Consider the following 17317-nt stretch of genomic DNA (forward strand, 5'->3'; position numbering starts at 1 on the left):
GCCCAGGTCTTTAACAGGGCCGGGTCGTCCCCATCTTGCGGTTGCTCGCTGCCTCCCCAGAATGTGGCGCAGTTGTCAGCGGCTGTTCTGCGCCAGGCCGCCCCAGGCCCCACGGCTGTGCCCGGCCCCCCCTGCTGGGGGCCCGAGCCTTTCACTGCCGGGCACGGCACGGACCTACACGCCACCAACAGGTGAGGACAAAGCTGGACAGCGATCCTGCTGCACACGCGGCGGATTTCAACACGGTTATTTCCAGGTGGCAGGGACGTTCATCAGGGGTGGATTTAGCCCGTCCTAAAAGCTGGCTGTGACCACGGTTTATGAGAGGGGCCTGATCCCCTATTTACAGAGCAGGGCGGGCCCAACATTTTGAAGCAGTAGATGTGGAGACCCAGGTATTTCAAGCCTGATGATGAACATTTATTATTCACGTATGTGCAGGCTGCTGCAGAGGCAAAAGACAACCACACCCCTGCCCCAGAGAGCTTGAAGTCTAATGCCTCATGCCTGTTGCTGACCGTGTGTGAGTCTGCGGCTCTGCCTGCCTAGGGCCTCACAGATGCAGCAGTTAGCACGGGCTGTCAGTTCTGTTTTAGGTTCTGCTGTGACCTCAGTCACCACAGTAGCTGAGTACCTCACATTGTTTAATTTATTCTTTCTCACAACCCCCCTGTAAGGCTGGGCAGTGCTGTGATTCCCCACTTAAAAGACAGGGAACGGAGGGACAGAGAACCTGAGGTCACACACAAAGTCTGTGGCAAAGCAGCAAATCAAATCCAGGTCTCCTGAGTCACAGGCTAACACCTCCACCACTAGTCCATCCTTCCTTAGTTGTAGAAGTGGCGCTTTAAACATCTTTCCCCTGTGGTTTCAGTAGACCCTTTGTTTCTCACAAGCCAAAACCCTGAACTTGCAATGAAATGCATGTCCTGGAGCCCCATTAAAACAGGACTAGGGAGTCTGTCTTATTGCAGGATGAAAGCTGTGGGCGCATGCTTTTATAGTCCTAACAACATGGCATTCTTTAAGTCCCTTGATCCTGCAACTGTCTTGGTCTGGGCAGACTCCCTTTGCCTTCACTGGGACTCTGGAAATCCAGGGGCCTGCACGTGCAGTCAAATGTAGGAATGGAGCCATAGTCCAGGCCCAGTTTGTCACTACCATAAGGGCAAGGGTTTGGAGAGGTAGCCCATTCTCCCTGCTTTGTGTGGGAAATGGGTCCAGGTGTCTGTCTATCTCTGTAAGTGGCCCAGTCCCCGTGTTAACACAGCCTCAGAACTGGATCCACAGCACAGGCACGTAGCTCCCAGTTTGGAACTTGTTTACCTGCTGTTGCTCTGCATGTCCTCAAAGAGCCGGTCTTCCTATGTTAATTTATTACTACATTATAAAGCCAGAAGGAACCACTGTGATCATCTAGTCTGGCCTCCTGCATAACACAGGCCCTAGGATTCCCTTGAATTCATTCATTAACATTGACCGTGGTTTTTGTTTGGGGCGGGGAATACTGTGGGTGTGACGACTGTTAGTGCAGGGATCTAGCTGTGTTACGTGTGGGCGCAGTCAGGGAATTAGCAGGTGCCATTCATGCCATTTCAAAGTCTATTGGTTGTGCCTGGCAACAGTGCAGGTGCCAAATGGAAACGGCTTCTAAAACCGGGGCCCTGTAACCCCTAGCAGTAGATTTGCTATTGCACCAGATTGGCATCAGACAGGTGCAGCTGGGATGGAGATCCTCAGTTTAAAGGCCTGGGGAAGAGCAAAGAGATCATTGCTTCCCCAGTATATTAAATTGCATGCTGCATTATACATCTACATGAACGCAGGTTTGTGCGTTGTGGGCAATGCTCCTGGATCCAGCCAGAGGGCGTTCAGGGCAGAATGACAGGCTAGCTTGTTGCTGTAATTTAGTGGCTATTCTAGACTCAGGCACATCATTGGCTTCCGTCTGAAATCACACCCGAGGGAGCTGTTTTAAAAGCTGGCTGGATATTGGTGACCCTCCTAAGCTACATGGGAGTTGTAGCTCCTGCTGATTGGAGTTGCTGCATCTCTCCAGCAGGTGGAACAGCTTTGACCAGCTGAGAAAAGCTCCTGACAGGTCACTGGAACACTGGGGTGACAGCAAATGACATGTTAGTGCCATGGATTTTTTTTTGTTTTTTTGTGGTGGGTTTAGTTAGGAACGGATCAGCTAACTGGAGAGAAAAGGGCAGGGGAGAAGAGGGGCCGGTGTGGAGGGAAACAGGTGAAGAGACTGGGAGAGCTGGTTGGAACAGTTGATCAGCACTGGGCACAGATAGTCCAGTCAAAATTGCTGCAAATTCTCTGAGTGTCCTGCTTTGGCTTCTTCTGCCCTGATCAGCTGGAGTCTCTGGCTCCTCCTCCTTGCAGGTGTCCCCCAAGGCCACCTGGTGTGGGGAGGAGAAGCAGCATCTGGTTCTAGTGCCCCAGAGTAAACAGCATTTGAAAGCTATATGTAGAAAAAGATCAGGAGTGTGTAATATGCCGACACCGTATTCCTCTGTTGAAATACATGGGACAAGGATTGCTTTGACAAGGGACATGGCGGGAGGGAGGGATGGAGGGGAAGAATGGTGCTATAAGTTGGGTGTCTCCCTTCTACCTGGGCACAGTTGGCGCTTAGGAAGTGGGTGGGGGGAGGGGTTAAAACTAGAATGGATGACCAAGATGTATCTCTGGGGTGACTCTTTGGCTTCAGTGGGCTCACAGCAGGGCTGAGCCTGGCTCGTTACTAAGCCAAATGAGCCATAACACCCTTGTCGAGGTCATGCCCATTGCTTTGTATATGGGTGCCGCACAACAGGCGTGAGACTACAGCTGGGTGCAGCATGCTAGAGGGAAGCAGCTGCTCTGCTTAAAGAGGGGCCCCTGGTTCATGGTGAGCCCTTTCCCAGGACAGGCCTCACACCAAAGCCCTGAGGCAGGTCCAGAGGGACTCAGGCACATGGGCTAGTTTAGAGGGACTCTGAACCAGCAAGGTTCTGAGATGGGAGGGAGGCCAGCTGTGCTATGCTCAGCACTGCCGAGGAGAGCCGGTATGTCAGATCTGCAGTGAGCGGGGATGAGGAGAGGGGCTTGACTGTTGTTTTTCTTGCTGCTTTCTGAGTATATTAATTTCTCCTCCCCCCCCAGAAAGGAAGAGGTTTTACCAGAACGTTAGCATCTCCCAAGGCGAAGGTGAGTGCTTCTGCCAGGAGTCTGGCCGGGTGTCCGACGCGTTGCCGTTTGTGTGACAGCTGGGCACAAGGAAGGGTGGTTATGGAACGCGGGCCCTGCCTTCCGGCAGATGCTGGCCAGGCCTGGAAATCAGACCTTGAGAGATAGCTTTGTCACAAACCTGGTTTGCCCTTTCCCCATTGGCTGGCAAAACCATGGGAAGGGAAATGGCTTCCAAGAATGGTTCTTGGAAATTCTTTTCTGGTAGAGCGGGGCCCCTAAGACCTTCAGTGGGGAGACTCCTGGGCCAGGTGTATCACTGGCATTGCCTGGGGATGAGTTTGCTCCCTTCAGCTTTATCTCTGAATCTGCCCCCTGCCTGGGGGTTGCACGTGAATCCCTCGTGTGCTTTACCCTGGAATCTCGCTGGGTTTCTAATCTGATCCCCCAGGTGGCTTTGAAATAAACCTGGACCACAGGAAGCTGAAAACGCCCCAGGCCAAACTCTTCACTGTCCCCAGTGAGGCCCTGGCTATTGCTGTTGCTACAGAATGGGATTCCCAGCAGGACACCATCAAGTCCTACACCATGCATCTGGTGAGCGCTGTGGGCTTTGGTGGAAGGGGAGGCTCCATAGTGAGCCTCGAGGTGGGAAGGAATCTAACAAGTGGTTTCACTGGGGCCACTGCTATGGACAGCCTTATCTTGGATAAAGATGGAGCATAGCATGCTGGGAACTGTAGTCTGTGCAGGCCCCATTGCTGAGCTAAATACATAAACTAGATTGATGTATAAAGGGGCTAAGTCTAGTTTTTTTTTTTTTTTACACTTTCTTGGCTTTTGCCTGACCCACAGTGCTGGGGCAAAGCGCGCCTCACCTGTTAGCAGCTATTGGGTCTAACCCTAGGGTTAAAAACTTCCCCCTAACATGGGCCAAACTCCCATGTGAATGGGACCTGACTTGCAGCTGGAAATGCTTCTCATCCAGATTATTTTACCCCAAGGCCTCCAGCGTGCTCCCGTCCTGTCATTGCTCATGGGAGCACTGTGTTTATGGGCCTGATCCAAAGCTGGGAAGAATCTCGTCTCCAGTGGGCTTGGACTCATTAACCTCCTGGGCTAGGCTTTGCATCACTATAGCTTAATCAGTCACTAGCACGATAAGGTTTCTTTAGCTGTTGTCTGGGACCTTGTAAAATCAGAGCTGGCTGGTGTAACTGCCTTTTGTTTTGCAGACCACATTGTGCAACACAGCTTTGGACAACCCATCTCAGCGAAACAAAGATCAGATAATCAGAGCAGCTGTAAAGTTCCTGGAGACAGATACTGTCTGGTAGGGGACTGTCTGGGCTTGCATTTCACTAGGGAAACCTCTGGCTTAGAAACCAGGGCACTCTCGTTGTCTTATTATGGATTATTGCATCTTCCAGCTGGGCAGACTGGAAGGGTGTCTAGAGGTTTGGAAACACATTAAGCTGGGTGACTAGTTGGCACAAATGCAGCCTTTGGGACAAATGCCCTGGCTTGAACAATGCGTCTGCCCTTCTCTTTCTGTAGAGGTGCAGCCCCGGCAATGACTCCAGTGTGTAGTACGTCCCCTTGAGCCTAGCAGCCAACGTGGATCAGAGGACGGGCCCCTTCTAAAAGGGGACCAGCACAGAGCCACTCCTTAGGGGTAGAGAAGCACAACGCACTCATAGTGTCAACATAGTGCCCCCCCTCTCCTCCAAACTCATGAACCCCAGGAAGATTTCACTCCCTGCACGGGGGGCCAGTTCAGCCCTGGCGTGATGGGGTTCAGCTCCATTGAGACTTTACCCTAGGCCTGAATTGCTCCCCCAAGATGTTGCTCTCTGTAAGTATTTGGCCGTGCAAGCGCCTTGGATTTAGCTATACAGAGCATGGCAGTTTCCGTGCCGGGCCTTAACACCTGGTTTGCTCTAGAATTCCTTTCTGCTGTATTTTGTTTTTTCACTGAACCCATTGGCCTGCCCCGTTGAACTCCAGGAGCTCCGACTAAGGGATCAGAACTGTCTTTGGCCTTTAGGGGTATGTCTACGCTGCAAAGAAAAACTTTGGCGCCGAGTCTCTGAGCCCAGATCAACTGACTTGGGCTCATGCTGCGGGGCTACAAATAGCCGTGTAGTTGCTCAAGCTGGAGCATGGGCTCTGAGACCCTCCCCCCTTGCCAGGTTTTGTGGAAGTGTTTTTTAAAACAGATAGCTAACAAGTTCGTGCTTCAGGGGTCAGTGCCCCTGCTCTGACCCCTGGACAGCACTTAATCCCACTGCCAATTTAGGGCCGGATCCAGTGCTCACTGAGGTCGACTACTGGCCCATTTGATAGTGGACAAGTCTATGGCCTTCCCTGTGCCTCAGTTTCCCCACCTGTAAAACTGATTCACCTTTGGTCAAAGTGCTTTGCAGCCTGTGGCTGCAGGGGTCTCTCGTGGTGTGAAGCAGAACTATAGGCCGGCACTCCACCCCCACGGTTATTTCAGGAGGGCACAGGCACAGACCTGGAAGTGATATCACAGCATCAGGCCCTAAATGTGGGCAGGGCTGTGGGAGCAGCATCCCTCCTTACAGGGATCAAGAGCTGGCTGGTGGTCTGTCCAGCAGAGGGCTCTGGATCTGGGGGAGGGTCGTCAATGGAAGCTCTTCCTTTCAAGCAGCATACGCATTGAAGCTTATGGTCGGTACCTGCTCTTCAAATACTGGACTCCCCTTGCCATCCCTGAAACAGGCTTAGCTGCCTGGTAGGTTTGCTCCACGTACTGCGTGAAGAAGGCCAATGATTTGTTGGTGAAGGTTGTTTTCTTGTTGCAATGTTCTAGCTACAGGGTGGAGGAGCCAGCCGGCCTAGTAGAACTGCAGAAGAATGAGTGGGATCCCATGATCGAGTGGGCTGAGAAAAGGTAAGAAGTCAAAGACTTTTCCCTTCTCGTTGCTAGCTGCCCTCTCTGTGGTATTCCGAGGGTGCTCGTCACTGCACTATCCGAAAACCAATCATGCTGGTGACAGTTTAGTTCACGAGCTATTCTGGGGCCAGCCCGTTGGGCTATGGAAAGAGGCACTGAGGAGGCTTTGGAGGGCAGAGACTGTTCCTAAGAGGTGTCACGTCTCCAGCGTGATGTCTTGGAGATTCTTCATGGTGTTTCTCAGCCCATTGAGGAGGAAGGGAATTAGGCTTGTAAATTCCATAAGCAAGACCAGATGTTGCTGCACATACAACATTGCACTGACTGGTTCTGTGAATGAATTAGAGCAGTGCAGTGTAGGTAGAAAATGTCCCCACATACACCCCCAGGGACAAAAGCAGGTATAACCCCAGCCGACATCAGTGAGGGTTGTATCTGCTTACGCCAGGGCTAAATTTAACCAGAGTCTTGCTTCATAATGATACTGAGGCTCACGTCTCAGCGACTAATCGTTTGTCTGGTACCATCTAACTCATTTCAGGTACAATGTGGAGATCGGCTCCTCTACTAGCATCATGGGACCCAACATCCCAGCCAGGACCAAAGACACTTTCACCAGCCATTTGGCATCTTACAACATGTGGGCACTGCAAGGTACTGAGTACGACTTATCTGGTGTGTCCATCCATCCCGAGTACACGAAGCACCGTTAGCACATACGCCTTTTCCTCTCTCGCAGCAGTGACCAGCACAACACAAACGTTTGGGGGAAGGAAGGGAGACTTTAAATCAACAGGGGGAAAACAAAGGGAGATTGTAGTTTAAAATAAATGAATCCAAGCTAGACCTTTAGTTCTAGCTCTGTATGGCAGGGGCTCTCTTCGTTGTACAGTGTCTTGTTGTATTAGGCCCTGATTCTCTCAGAACTACTGATATTTATTTTTTTCCTTAACATGACATTTTCAGGTGATTTCGGTCCAAAATTTAGGCTTTGTTACCAAGAAAAGGGGTTTGAAACCCCAAATGCACAGAAACAATTTTATGGTTTTGTGACTCCCCTCCCAGTAAACAAAAACCCCTTGAGTTTAAATTTAAAATGTAAGAGCTGTGGTTAGTAGTAGCCCAGTTGTTCTTCTCTTGTGAAACTGAAGGAGATCCAGAAAGTGAATCTGACTGGAAATGAACGTGAAACTAACTAATCTGTTCTCATTGCTCATCCTCCTTGAAGCACAAGATGTGAATAAACAGCAAAAATGGTGAAAAGTGCCCAAGACTTTAAAAAATTCTTTCAGTTCAGTGGTAAAGATTTTAAAACGGATTTTTACCCCGAGACGTCCCTTCTTTATTCCTTGTGTCATTCTCCTTTCAAAACAAAAATGTTTTAAACAGAGTTGATTAAAAATGGCTTTGGAGCTGTGCTCCGGCTCCGCTCCAGCTCCAGGCAAAAACCTGCAGCTCCACTGCTCTGGAGCTGCTCCGCGGGCTCCGGTCCAAAGCCCCGATTAGAAACCCACCAGAATCCCTGGCTACCTTGTCAGAAGACAATGAGACACTGAATTCCTAGTAGAAAAGTGTGCTCTCTGTTCTGATTTCAGGGCCTCCTCAATCCTTCCTGCAAACATTTCTGGTCGCCTTTTATTTACAGCTTGTGTTTAGGGTAAGGTCGGGGGTGCTTCTTTTAGTTGATTGGTTGGTATTTTGGCACGTCTGTCTTCAGCTGGGGACGGCAAGGCCACAGGCACCAGCTGTTGTATTCCTGGGCAGTCAGTTGACTATCAATCCCCAATCTGGCCTTGACTCTAGCTGATCACTTAGCTCAGATTGAGCGTGAATTATGCTTCGTCTCCTCCCCTTGCCCTGTACATGGCCCTAGTTTTTAGTGGCGCTCAGTACCTCCAGCTGTCACAAATGCTCATCATCTCTGCAGATCAAGCCCCTTTTTCTCTCTCTCCCTTTCCTGGATGGTTGTATGTGTTCTCTGATCTCATCCCCAGCTCTTCAGCGATAGGATGTGAGCTCTGCCATTCTGCAGAAGGGAATCCTTCCAAATTTGTATCCAGTGGTGTGGCATTATTACGTTACAAGAGTGTGTTTCAGAATGAGAGAAAGTGGTTTGCAGTCAGAGCTGCAGCCATTTGCATCACAGTAACAATGGATCCTGAGTAGCAACAGAAATTTTGTGTGTGTATTAACTGTGGACTTGACTCTGTCGAGTGCATTGATCCAAGGTGTGGGGGATCATCTACCCATCTGATCCTGCCGAACACGTTATGCCCTGGCTGCGCCTTCAGAAGGTGTGAAGAATCCAACGTGATTTTGTATAAATACCGTGGTTCACGTTTGCTGTTTTCCCCCCTCCCAGGTATAGAATATGTGATCACACAATTGAAATCTCTGATTCTGTCCATGGGACTGATTGACAGACACATTCCGGTCGAAAAAGCTGTGCTGTTGTCTCGCCTGGAGGAAGAATTCCAGGTAAAGTATGTTCCAGAGCAACCCTAGAATTCAAATAGCGATAATCTCAGTGGGAGAAGTGATCTCCCAGCACAAACGACTGGCCACAGAACTGCCTGCTATTACAGGAGATGGTCACTGCGCCAGGCTGCCACTGGTCAATACAGTGTGAGTGGTCAGCCACGCAAGTCACATGAGGAACAGCCGAAGGCGCTTTGAGTCCAACCTGCTGAGGGCTGTGGATTTCTTTTGCAGAAGCTGGACTGCTGTTTTTTGGCCCTCCTCCAGCCTGCAGTGCAAAGCCAAGGAATGGTCTTGATTCTTTGTATTGGCCAGGCCTAAGCATTTTGCCAAGGACTAAGCTAATGCTAACGCGATGGTTGTGAACAGAAAAGGTTCTGTCCTTGCACCAAACCATCCTTGACCCAAAGTCCAGTGAAGTTAATGGAAGTCTGACTTGAATGAGCTTTGGATCAGGCCCTAATACGTTGCCTTCTGCAGCCCCTTTCACCTGAGGGTCTCCAAACACAGGGCAGGCACTGGTTACTGAGGCTTTGTGCCACTCCTGGGAGGTATTATCTCTGTTTTACAGACAGAAAAATGGAGGCCAAGAAGTTCTGAAGTTCAAACCCCTTTCTAACTAACTCTTGAGTGAGCTGATTTTTCTCTCTTCTCTCAGATCCAGCACTGGGGCAATGTGGAGTGGGCCCACGACTATGACCTGTACGAGCTGCGTGCCCGCACGGCCGCTGGGACCCTCTTTGCTCACCTTTGTTCAGAGAGCTCAACTGTAAAACACAAGCTGCTTCAGGACTGAGGCTCTGGGGAGTGACGCGTCAGGCAGAGCCGGAGAATGCCCAGTACAGATTACAAATGCAGCCTGGTGAATTGGAGCCATTGGCTGGCAATCAGCGCCTACCAGCGTGGTGACTTAGCATTGAGAGGGCCATGACTTTATAATGATTCCTAGCGGAGGCATTTCTTCACTAGCTTGGCTAGTGCTGGAGGGTGCCAGTGACTCTCAGCAGCCCTGACTTTTGTTACAAGGCAGTACAGTCTGAGCTTCCTTCAGCCCCAGTTCAATGCCATGTCCCTGGCTGTAGCTCAGCCAGTGTTTATGATCACTCAGAAGGGTCTACATTCTAGCTAGTCTACATTCTACCCTCCAAGGCTCCCAGCCGTGGGACCAGAACCCCAGCAAAAGGGCTTCGGTAAGGCAAGGCACACACTCTAGCATAGGTCCCATCTTGGCATCTGCCTGCCCATGGCCCACGTTTGTTGCTAAAATCCAAAGTCATATCCTTGGAGACAAGACCCAGCTGTACCTGTTCCTCACGCAGTAATGTGCTTCTGCCCCTGTGCAAAACTGGGCTCAATCCCAGTTTGATTAAAGGCGTCTCTTGCTAGATACTGGAAGTCAGTGCATGTGGTCAGTTATTTTGTACTTCCCCACCGCACTGTGGGATGTGCGCTGCCTCTCTGCCCAAGAGCGCCCAGACAGCAGCAGAGCCATCTGCTGGGGACACACAGAGCCATCGCTGATTGACCTGTCTGCTTCCTCGTCTGTGTCCCTCTGCCTGAGGATCTCCATGCTCTGCTCTGTCGCAAGCACCGGCCTGCCCGCCAAGGACCGGACGGGAGCTCCCCCTTGTTTTTGGACTAATTCTAATTCCCCAACTGTCCGAGGCCCTGATCCTGCCAAGGCTTATGCACATGCTCAACTCTGAACTTGGAGCAAACCCACTGACTTCAATGGGACTCCTAATGCATAATATGTATTGAGCAGGCACGTATGACCTGTGGGATCAATGCCTATGCCTCACCCAGCAGGCCTGTGCTGTAAAGTTCTGATCTAACCTGCCTCTCTCCCCCACGTTCAGGGGTGTTTGGCCCCTGGGCTTTCATTTAGGCTTGTCTCTGAAGACTTCAGACTCTTAAAGGAAAAGAAAATATCAGCTGGGCAGTTGTTATGAAAACCTCCTATGAGCACGACCACCCCTGGAATCCTCATTTAGAATCAGTTTCATTTCCAGTTAACACTCGGGGGAATCAGTAGCACCGGGCATTTTCATAAGTGACCACAGACTTTGGGGCCCCTTCATTTCTGGGCACCCAACTACACACGTAGGGCTTGACCTTCCAGAGGGGCTGAGCACCCGCAGATCCCATTGATTTCAATTGGAGCCACGAGTGGTCAGCTCTGCCGAAAAGCCGGAGCCCATGTGCAGCCAGTTGGTGCCGTTTCTCAGTGAGCAGGCATGGTGTTAGCAATGACCGGAGGAGAGCCTGCTCTCAAACCAGCCCAAGGGAGGACAGGGTTTTGTCAGCTGAACCAGAGCAACTTCCATCAGCCCATGGGAAGGGCTGGAAAATTTGCCAGGAAAGGAGGAGTGGAAGTCTTGGGGTATTTGGCCCTTTCCCAAACTGTGCACAGCCACATCCGTTCCACAAGCATGGGTTTCCCTTCTTTCCCCCCTTCAGTGCCCAGCCTCCAGCAAGAAAGGAGTCCGAGCTCCCTGCCAAGCAAACGGAGCAGCTGCTGCTGAGCAAGGAGGGAAATTAATGACTCGGCACTGAGAAGCTTCTGCAGAATCATTGGTCTCCCTCCCTGCTGGTCAGAGGCCACTCCGGGCACGCTGCAGGAAGCTGCCTTAGTGTGGGGCAGAGGAAAGAGAAGGCTACCGGGAGTGCAGAGTCTCAAACCTTAGGCTTCCTGGGCCAGAAACCCACGATTGTTAGGGAGGCAGGCAGTTAGTCCAATGGAGAATGTTCTCTTCCCCATCACAGCCTCGTGCCAGCTGCTGCATGAGTCCCAGGCTCCTAACGCTGCCTTCCAGGTATGGCCTGGTGTTGGAGAATCGCAGCTCAATCAGGGACCCAGCTGTTTGTGAGCTGGCTTTGATTTGCACCATAAGTCTCAGAGGGCTTCAAAGCAAAATCCTCAGCTCCTCTTTAAGAACTTTTCCAAACTAAACTGGTATTTTTATTTGCATATGATTTGGGGAGGGGAGGGTTCACACCCCAGGATGAAACATCCCCAATCAGTGAGTATTTACATGGGGGCTGTCAGAAATGGTGATTAATAGGTGCGCCTCACCAAGGCCTGTGTCCTAACAGGGGAGCCACTGTTGGCCTACTCCATTTGTTCCAGGCTTTCCATGTTGTCCAGCTCCTCCTGCAGATGGTCAATGTATTGATTAATCTCTCTCACACGGTTGCGGTTTCTGCTGATCTCGTTCTTGTGAACCTAAGGAGAGTGCGATCAGACAGTGGGTCCTTGGGCTTATTTCAAACCTTCAGTCACCTGCGGTAGCCAAAGGGCCCAGCAGAAAGCTAGGAGATACCTCCCCCAGCCCTTCTGACTCCCTGCTACATTGGCTGGATCCTGGTGCCTCTGCCCGCTGCGCTAGGAAGAAGCTGCAGGCCCGTATGCTTTCATTGCCTTGCTGCTTGTCTTTTCCCTGAACAGGGTTTTGCTCCCTGAGCCGCAGGGGTTTCCTTACCTCCTCAATCACCGAAGAGGACCAGCTATTGGCTTTGGTGATGATGTCATCCTCTCTGTTATCGATCTTCAGCAGGTGGATATCGTGGGAGGCGTTCACTGCATTGACGATGGTGTCTTTGTCCACAAAAAGCTAGGGAGTGAAATTGACCGAGTGATGGGAGATGTGGATTTTACATATAAATGCAGCAAAAGCAGCAGGTCTCTGAACTAGATGTGGTTCAGGGCGGCACTTGGTAGCACCATCAGAGAAGAAAATAAAAGCTGTCTCTGGTACATCTCATGCTTTACCTGTTCAAAGCCCTATACAAACTTAGCCTCACTACAGCCTTGTGTAAGGACTATTTTACAGATATGGAAACTGAGGCAGTACTGAAGTAACTTGCCAAAAGCTGCATAGCAAGCCAGAGCTGGAAGTAAACTCCTAACTCATGCTTATTCCTCCAGACTGTGCTGCCTTCCAGCATATGGCAAGACCATCTTGGCAGCTGTCAGTCCCAGGGAAGGCTGCATATGCTCCAACATGCCACTCCTAGCAGGTATGGAAAATGGAAAACTGCGCTCAGAAGAGGTCGCTTTAACTGGTGTCATGCACTGTGTATCTTTGTTCTGGCACCACAACTTGGAACAGAAGCAGCAGGTTCCCCCTGAGATTTTAAATAGAGGATGGCTTCTATAAACCATAATACTATCCTCCTGCAGCCAAGCCTGCCTGTTAAACCCCTGAAGATTACCTCTCTGTAGAGATGGCCAGGAGTGAGGAAAACTCAGTATGGGGCAATGGTGCAGGCTGAACTCACAGTCCATAAAGCCGGCAGCTGCCCCTGCGGGCTATTTTCTGAACATGTGGCACAAAAGTCACTTATTTCCTTCTGACTTTCCCTCCTTACAGCTGTCACTAGTTCTGGAAAAATAATTACCGCAGCCTGTCACACCTGGTAGGCAGGGCACCAGCTCAGAGAATCTGCCATGCTAGGCTCTGAGCTGGCAGGGTGTTGGCTCAGAGGGGCCTTGAGCAAGCAGGGCACTGGCTCAAAGGGACACTGACATGCTGTTTTGGATGTGTGAATTTCCATTACAGAAGCTTCTGTGCTGAGCCAATCCCTAAAGAGTGATAGTAAAATTGGGACTAGATGTCTCCTATGAAAACATGAGAACCCCATTCACTCCTTAAGCACCTGGAGACATTAGCAGTGATTGGAACGGATCTTAATACAAGTGGTGGAAGCCTGGATCTGTTTATTTTTCGGCTGTAATAGAAATGTTAGAGGAGCAGTACATCTGCTCAGTGCTAAAAATGTGGATTTATTTTTTCGGGGGTGGCGGTAAAGATGGGGCAACCCAGACTGACAGGTGTTAAAACTCTGGGACAGGTCAGGTGTAGTACCCACATTGGGAAGGTAGTCCCTACTACTTCAATCCCCACCCCACCAAACCCCCTCGGCTGTAAGAAACTGTCATTTGTTTAATAGCAGTAAAAGGTCCCAGCTAGAGCGACATTAAATGGAGAGCCTTCCCAGGTAAGCTTTCTGAGGGGCCAGAATCCAGAAAACTGATATCTAAGCAACATCCCACCCTGTCTGTTCATCTGAAAAACAGATCTTGCATCTGCAAACCTCTGTGAAGTCTTTGCCCATAATTTTTTTCCTTTAGTTATAAACCTTGGTAAAGAGAGTTGAATAATGTAATTTTCAATGTATACAGCAGCTTTTGTTCTGATAGACTGCAACCTGCATTATGCACTACCTCCAGCCACTGCCACTGAAATGCAGCCACCTGGGGCAAAGTGCAATAGCAAGGAAGGGGAAGATTTTGGCTAAGGGTACCAGACGTAGCACTGCACTCTTACAAGTGCACCATGGGATCTCTACTATTCCCATAGAGCAGACAGGACCTTGGTCTGTGAGGTCTCAGATGAAAGACCTATGTGGAATTCAATGTATCTGCTTCAAAAGGACTGATTGATCTCTGTGGGGATATGAAACAGTAGGGCCAAATAAAACCCTAATTAAGCAGGTACAACTCTACTGACTTTAAAGGAGTGACAGACAGGTTACATTTAGCCCACAGGCTCATGGGGTTGGGAAATCTACCAGAAGTGGGAATGGACTAGCGCACACTGCCCCAAACTCCTGCTGTGTTGGGGGGCATAGAGATCAGCCCGAGAGAGTCATGCTGACCTGGGAGGGGACAGGGCAAGGCCAGTCAGAATAGACACCTCTCCCGGGCAGCTTCCAGCAGCAGAGCTCTGGCCAGAACACAAACAGGTCTTCATCCCTGGTGGAAAGCTGCAGTGCCATCACCATCTTCCCTCCCGCATACCGGCAGAGCTGCCCTTGCAGGCCCAGGGGTGAAATTTGTCTAGCACAGCTGCTTTATGGGTACAGGTGTAAGAAAATTTTGGGCTGCAATTTTATGGTCACGCACACCATAACTTTTTAACCCACACGGCACCTTTTTATAATTGCTGCAACTTTGAGTGGCGCTATGACCCTGTGCGCCAGCTCGCAAGGCCCCTCACTCAGCTTTGGCCTGGCTGCCCCTCCGTCATGCTTGCCTTCAAAAGTCAAGGGGTCTCTTCCATGCTTCGGAGGGGAGGCTGCATGCCTTGGAAGGAGTTGCTGGAGCAAGGGTAGTGCTACTTGGGCAGGTACCCAGAGGGGGTCTTCATTCCTTATCAGGAAACAAGTTGAGGGGAAGTCTGAGGCCAAGCTTGTGAGACCCAGGGAGTATCTGCCTAGTGCCATGCTGCTGTCTGACCATGCCAAAACCACAACTTCAGCAAACTTCAGCTACAACCTGTGAACCGACAAACCACAACTTCCTTGCAGCCTTTGGGAGAGGGGTTGAAAGGAAACTACTTCTAGCTTTGGCAAGGTAATTCAAAACGATATTGGGTCTCTGAAACCCAGTCCTGATTGGGAACATGCTGAGCTCCCTTCTTCCTCCACACTCGGGATCCCTGCTTCCTAGAAGAGCCTAAGCTGCATACACAACCGGGGGCCTCACCAGTCGAGCATCATCTGGCATCTCCTCATCAAACTCGCTCTTGACTATCTTCTCCAGCGTGTTGATTGCGATCTCCAGCAGTTTCTCGTGGTGATGATTTTCTAGATCCCGGCATTGAGCCATCGTATGGAAGAAGGTTAAGAAACAAAGAACAGTGGCATTTGACCTGCCTCTGACAGGCTGGACCTGGTGCTGAACATCATCATCATCGACAGAGAATGACGTTCTACATAAACAAGCACTGCTAACCCTAAAAGGGGATTGGTCCACTTCCTGTGAAGCAGGTAACCAGTAAAAACTCTGCTTCCTTGAGTTTGCATTGCAAACCCCCAAAAGGAATTGAGCTGGCTGGTGGAGAAGGTCCCGGCGTGTTCAAAAGCAATCCTTCCCCCTCACTACCCTCATTGTGTTACGTTATCCAGAGCTGACACTGGGGGCCATTTGTACAGGAAGTTCAATGAGGCCTCTGTTTGCATGTACAAAACTCCAAACGTGACAAGCACTTGTACAGGGCTGAGAGTTGTGTATATAAAAATCATTTCACCTGCCACTGCAATGCAACCACTTCTGAGACGGAAGAGGGCAGCTGTTCTAGAGCACACAGCTGCACAACAATCTAGGGCACAAAGAGACAGTACAGGAGTTGTTTTAGGTATTTCACCTCTTAAAATGGCAGCAATACACAGTCAGATTTACCAAGAGTTTGCTCAGAAATAGAGGTGGACTCTCAAAGGCACAAAGGGCAGCTAGGAAGGCTAACTCCCATTGACTTTCACTGAGAATTAGGTACCTAACTCTGTAATTTCACTACATCCTCATCACTGAGTTGTGTAGCAGTTCCTGTGTTGTCTTGCTGAGAATATGGTAGAGAAGTATTTGAACAGAGTCTGTATTTCATGAACAAGGAAATGTTCCTAAGAATTAATCAAAGCCTACAACACATTAATAAGCAACAATCCATTTCCACACAGTGAGTGCTGACTTCTGGCCCTTGCACTAATCTTGTGAAGTGAAGCAATACCTTTGCTGTGGGTCACTTTTATATTACACAGAGTTCCAGGCCAGTAGACTGCCAAAAGGATATATCCCTTGGACGTTCTCAATAAATGTTGACACCTGGTCAGCAATGTTTCTTTCAAAATCCTTTATTATTTCCTTAACAGGAAAAAGAAAAGGAAAATTTACCAAGTACTCAAACACACACACACACACACACACACACACACACACACACCCCCGATCAGAACCAGGGAGGAGTCTAAAATGCAGTATACTTTTGATCTGATCCACTAGTTTTATCAGCACTGCTGGGGACTGAAGGTACCTCAGATAAATTAATTGTGCTGAAGCACCGAAAGGCATGTGCTTTTCTGCACTGGTATGCAAATCTCAGGGAAGATTAGACTCAATCCTTTTGGGAAGAGTTGATGGAACGACGCATTTATAACAGACTCTGGGAAGTTCACTCCATCAAATCACTTCAAACCCTCTATGTACATTATGACTAGAGAACATTTTGTCTCTGATTAGAGACAGGTGTCAAAGTTTCTCATTCTGTTTATGAGGCTGCAGGCTTCTCGCCTTCTTGAAGACTTTGCCATCAGGAGCATAAGTAACAGCTGGGATTATGAGAGCTTTTGTTTAAATCCTGGAAGGTGGGTGCTGCTTCTTGCTGCCTCTCTCAAAAACAGGGGATAGTCTCTTAGAGCTTCTGCTTTCCCTAACATCCCTAATAAAAGGTTTAAAACATTCCAGTGCCTCAAACAGGGCATGTGAAAAGCACCTCTGATATTTCTGCAAAATCTGTCAGTAACCATCGAAATAAATAAATTAGCCCCCTCCCCATCCCAGATTTGCTAAGCATCCGGTTTGAACTCCACTACAAGCTACCATAGTCATGCTCCCAGTGGGGTGCTCAGGAAAGTGGACTAACTTGGGGTTGGGGCATGAGTGTAATTTTTCGGTCATAGCAATGATCCCTTTGAAAGAATCACACCCCTAGAACCTTGAAAAAGTGTCTTATACTAGGGGGCAGCTTCCAGAGTCAGGTCCACAACATGGCCCAATAACCTCCTGGATGACCCTTTAGCCAAAGCCGATGCCTTCATCCGTGGGAGCAGCGCGTGAATAGTAAGTTCCAATGCAACATATAAATACACTGGGTCCAATTCTCCGCTACCTTGCGCTTTGTGTACTCACTCCTGTGCAGAGTGAGAATAAAGCCGGTGTCAGACACTACCCAGAATGAT

General features: G+C 49.7%; 2 protein-coding genes across 6 annotated transcripts in view; one reads left to right on the top strand and one right to left on the bottom strand.

Moving 5' to 3' along the window:
• ATPAF2 (ATP synthase mitochondrial F1 complex assembly factor 2) lies at positions 1-16315 on the top strand. Its single transcript, XM_074965085.1, has 8 exons — positions 1-191; positions 3157-3201; positions 3632-3777; positions 4416-4513; positions 6017-6097; positions 6642-6754; positions 8463-8578; positions 9237-16315. The coding sequence occupies exons 1-8, from the start codon at positions 62-64 to the stop codon at positions 9372-9374; spliced, it is 867 nt and encodes a 288-aa protein (XP_074821186.1). The 5' UTR covers positions 1-61; the 3' UTR covers positions 9375-16315.
• DRC3 (dynein regulatory complex subunit 3) overlaps positions 11510-17317 on the bottom strand; it is a 19884-nt gene continuing 14076 nt past the window's right edge. For 3 of the 5 annotated variants that reach the window (XM_074965082.1, XM_074965080.1, XM_074965079.1), the window contains exons 11-14: positions 16153-16223; positions 15069-15192; positions 12061-12192; positions 11511-11804 (exon numbers count right to left, since the gene is read on the bottom strand). In XM_074965082.1, the coding sequence (XP_074821183.1) occupies positions 11691-11804; positions 12061-12192; positions 15069-15192; positions 16153-16223 (441 nt within the window). In that variant the 3' untranslated portion in view covers positions 11511-11690. Of the gene's footprint in view, positions 11805-12060; positions 12193-15068; positions 15193-16152; positions 16224-17317 lie in introns of all 5 variants that reach the window. The other 2 variants (XM_074965083.1, XM_074965084.1) reach the window with 2 other exon arrangements.

This window comes from Natator depressus, chromosome 10 (assembly GCF_965152275.1).
Source record: "Natator depressus isolate rNatDep1 chromosome 10, rNatDep2.hap1, whole genome shotgun sequence".
NCBI lineage: Eukaryota > Metazoa > Chordata > Testudines > Cheloniidae > Natator > Natator depressus.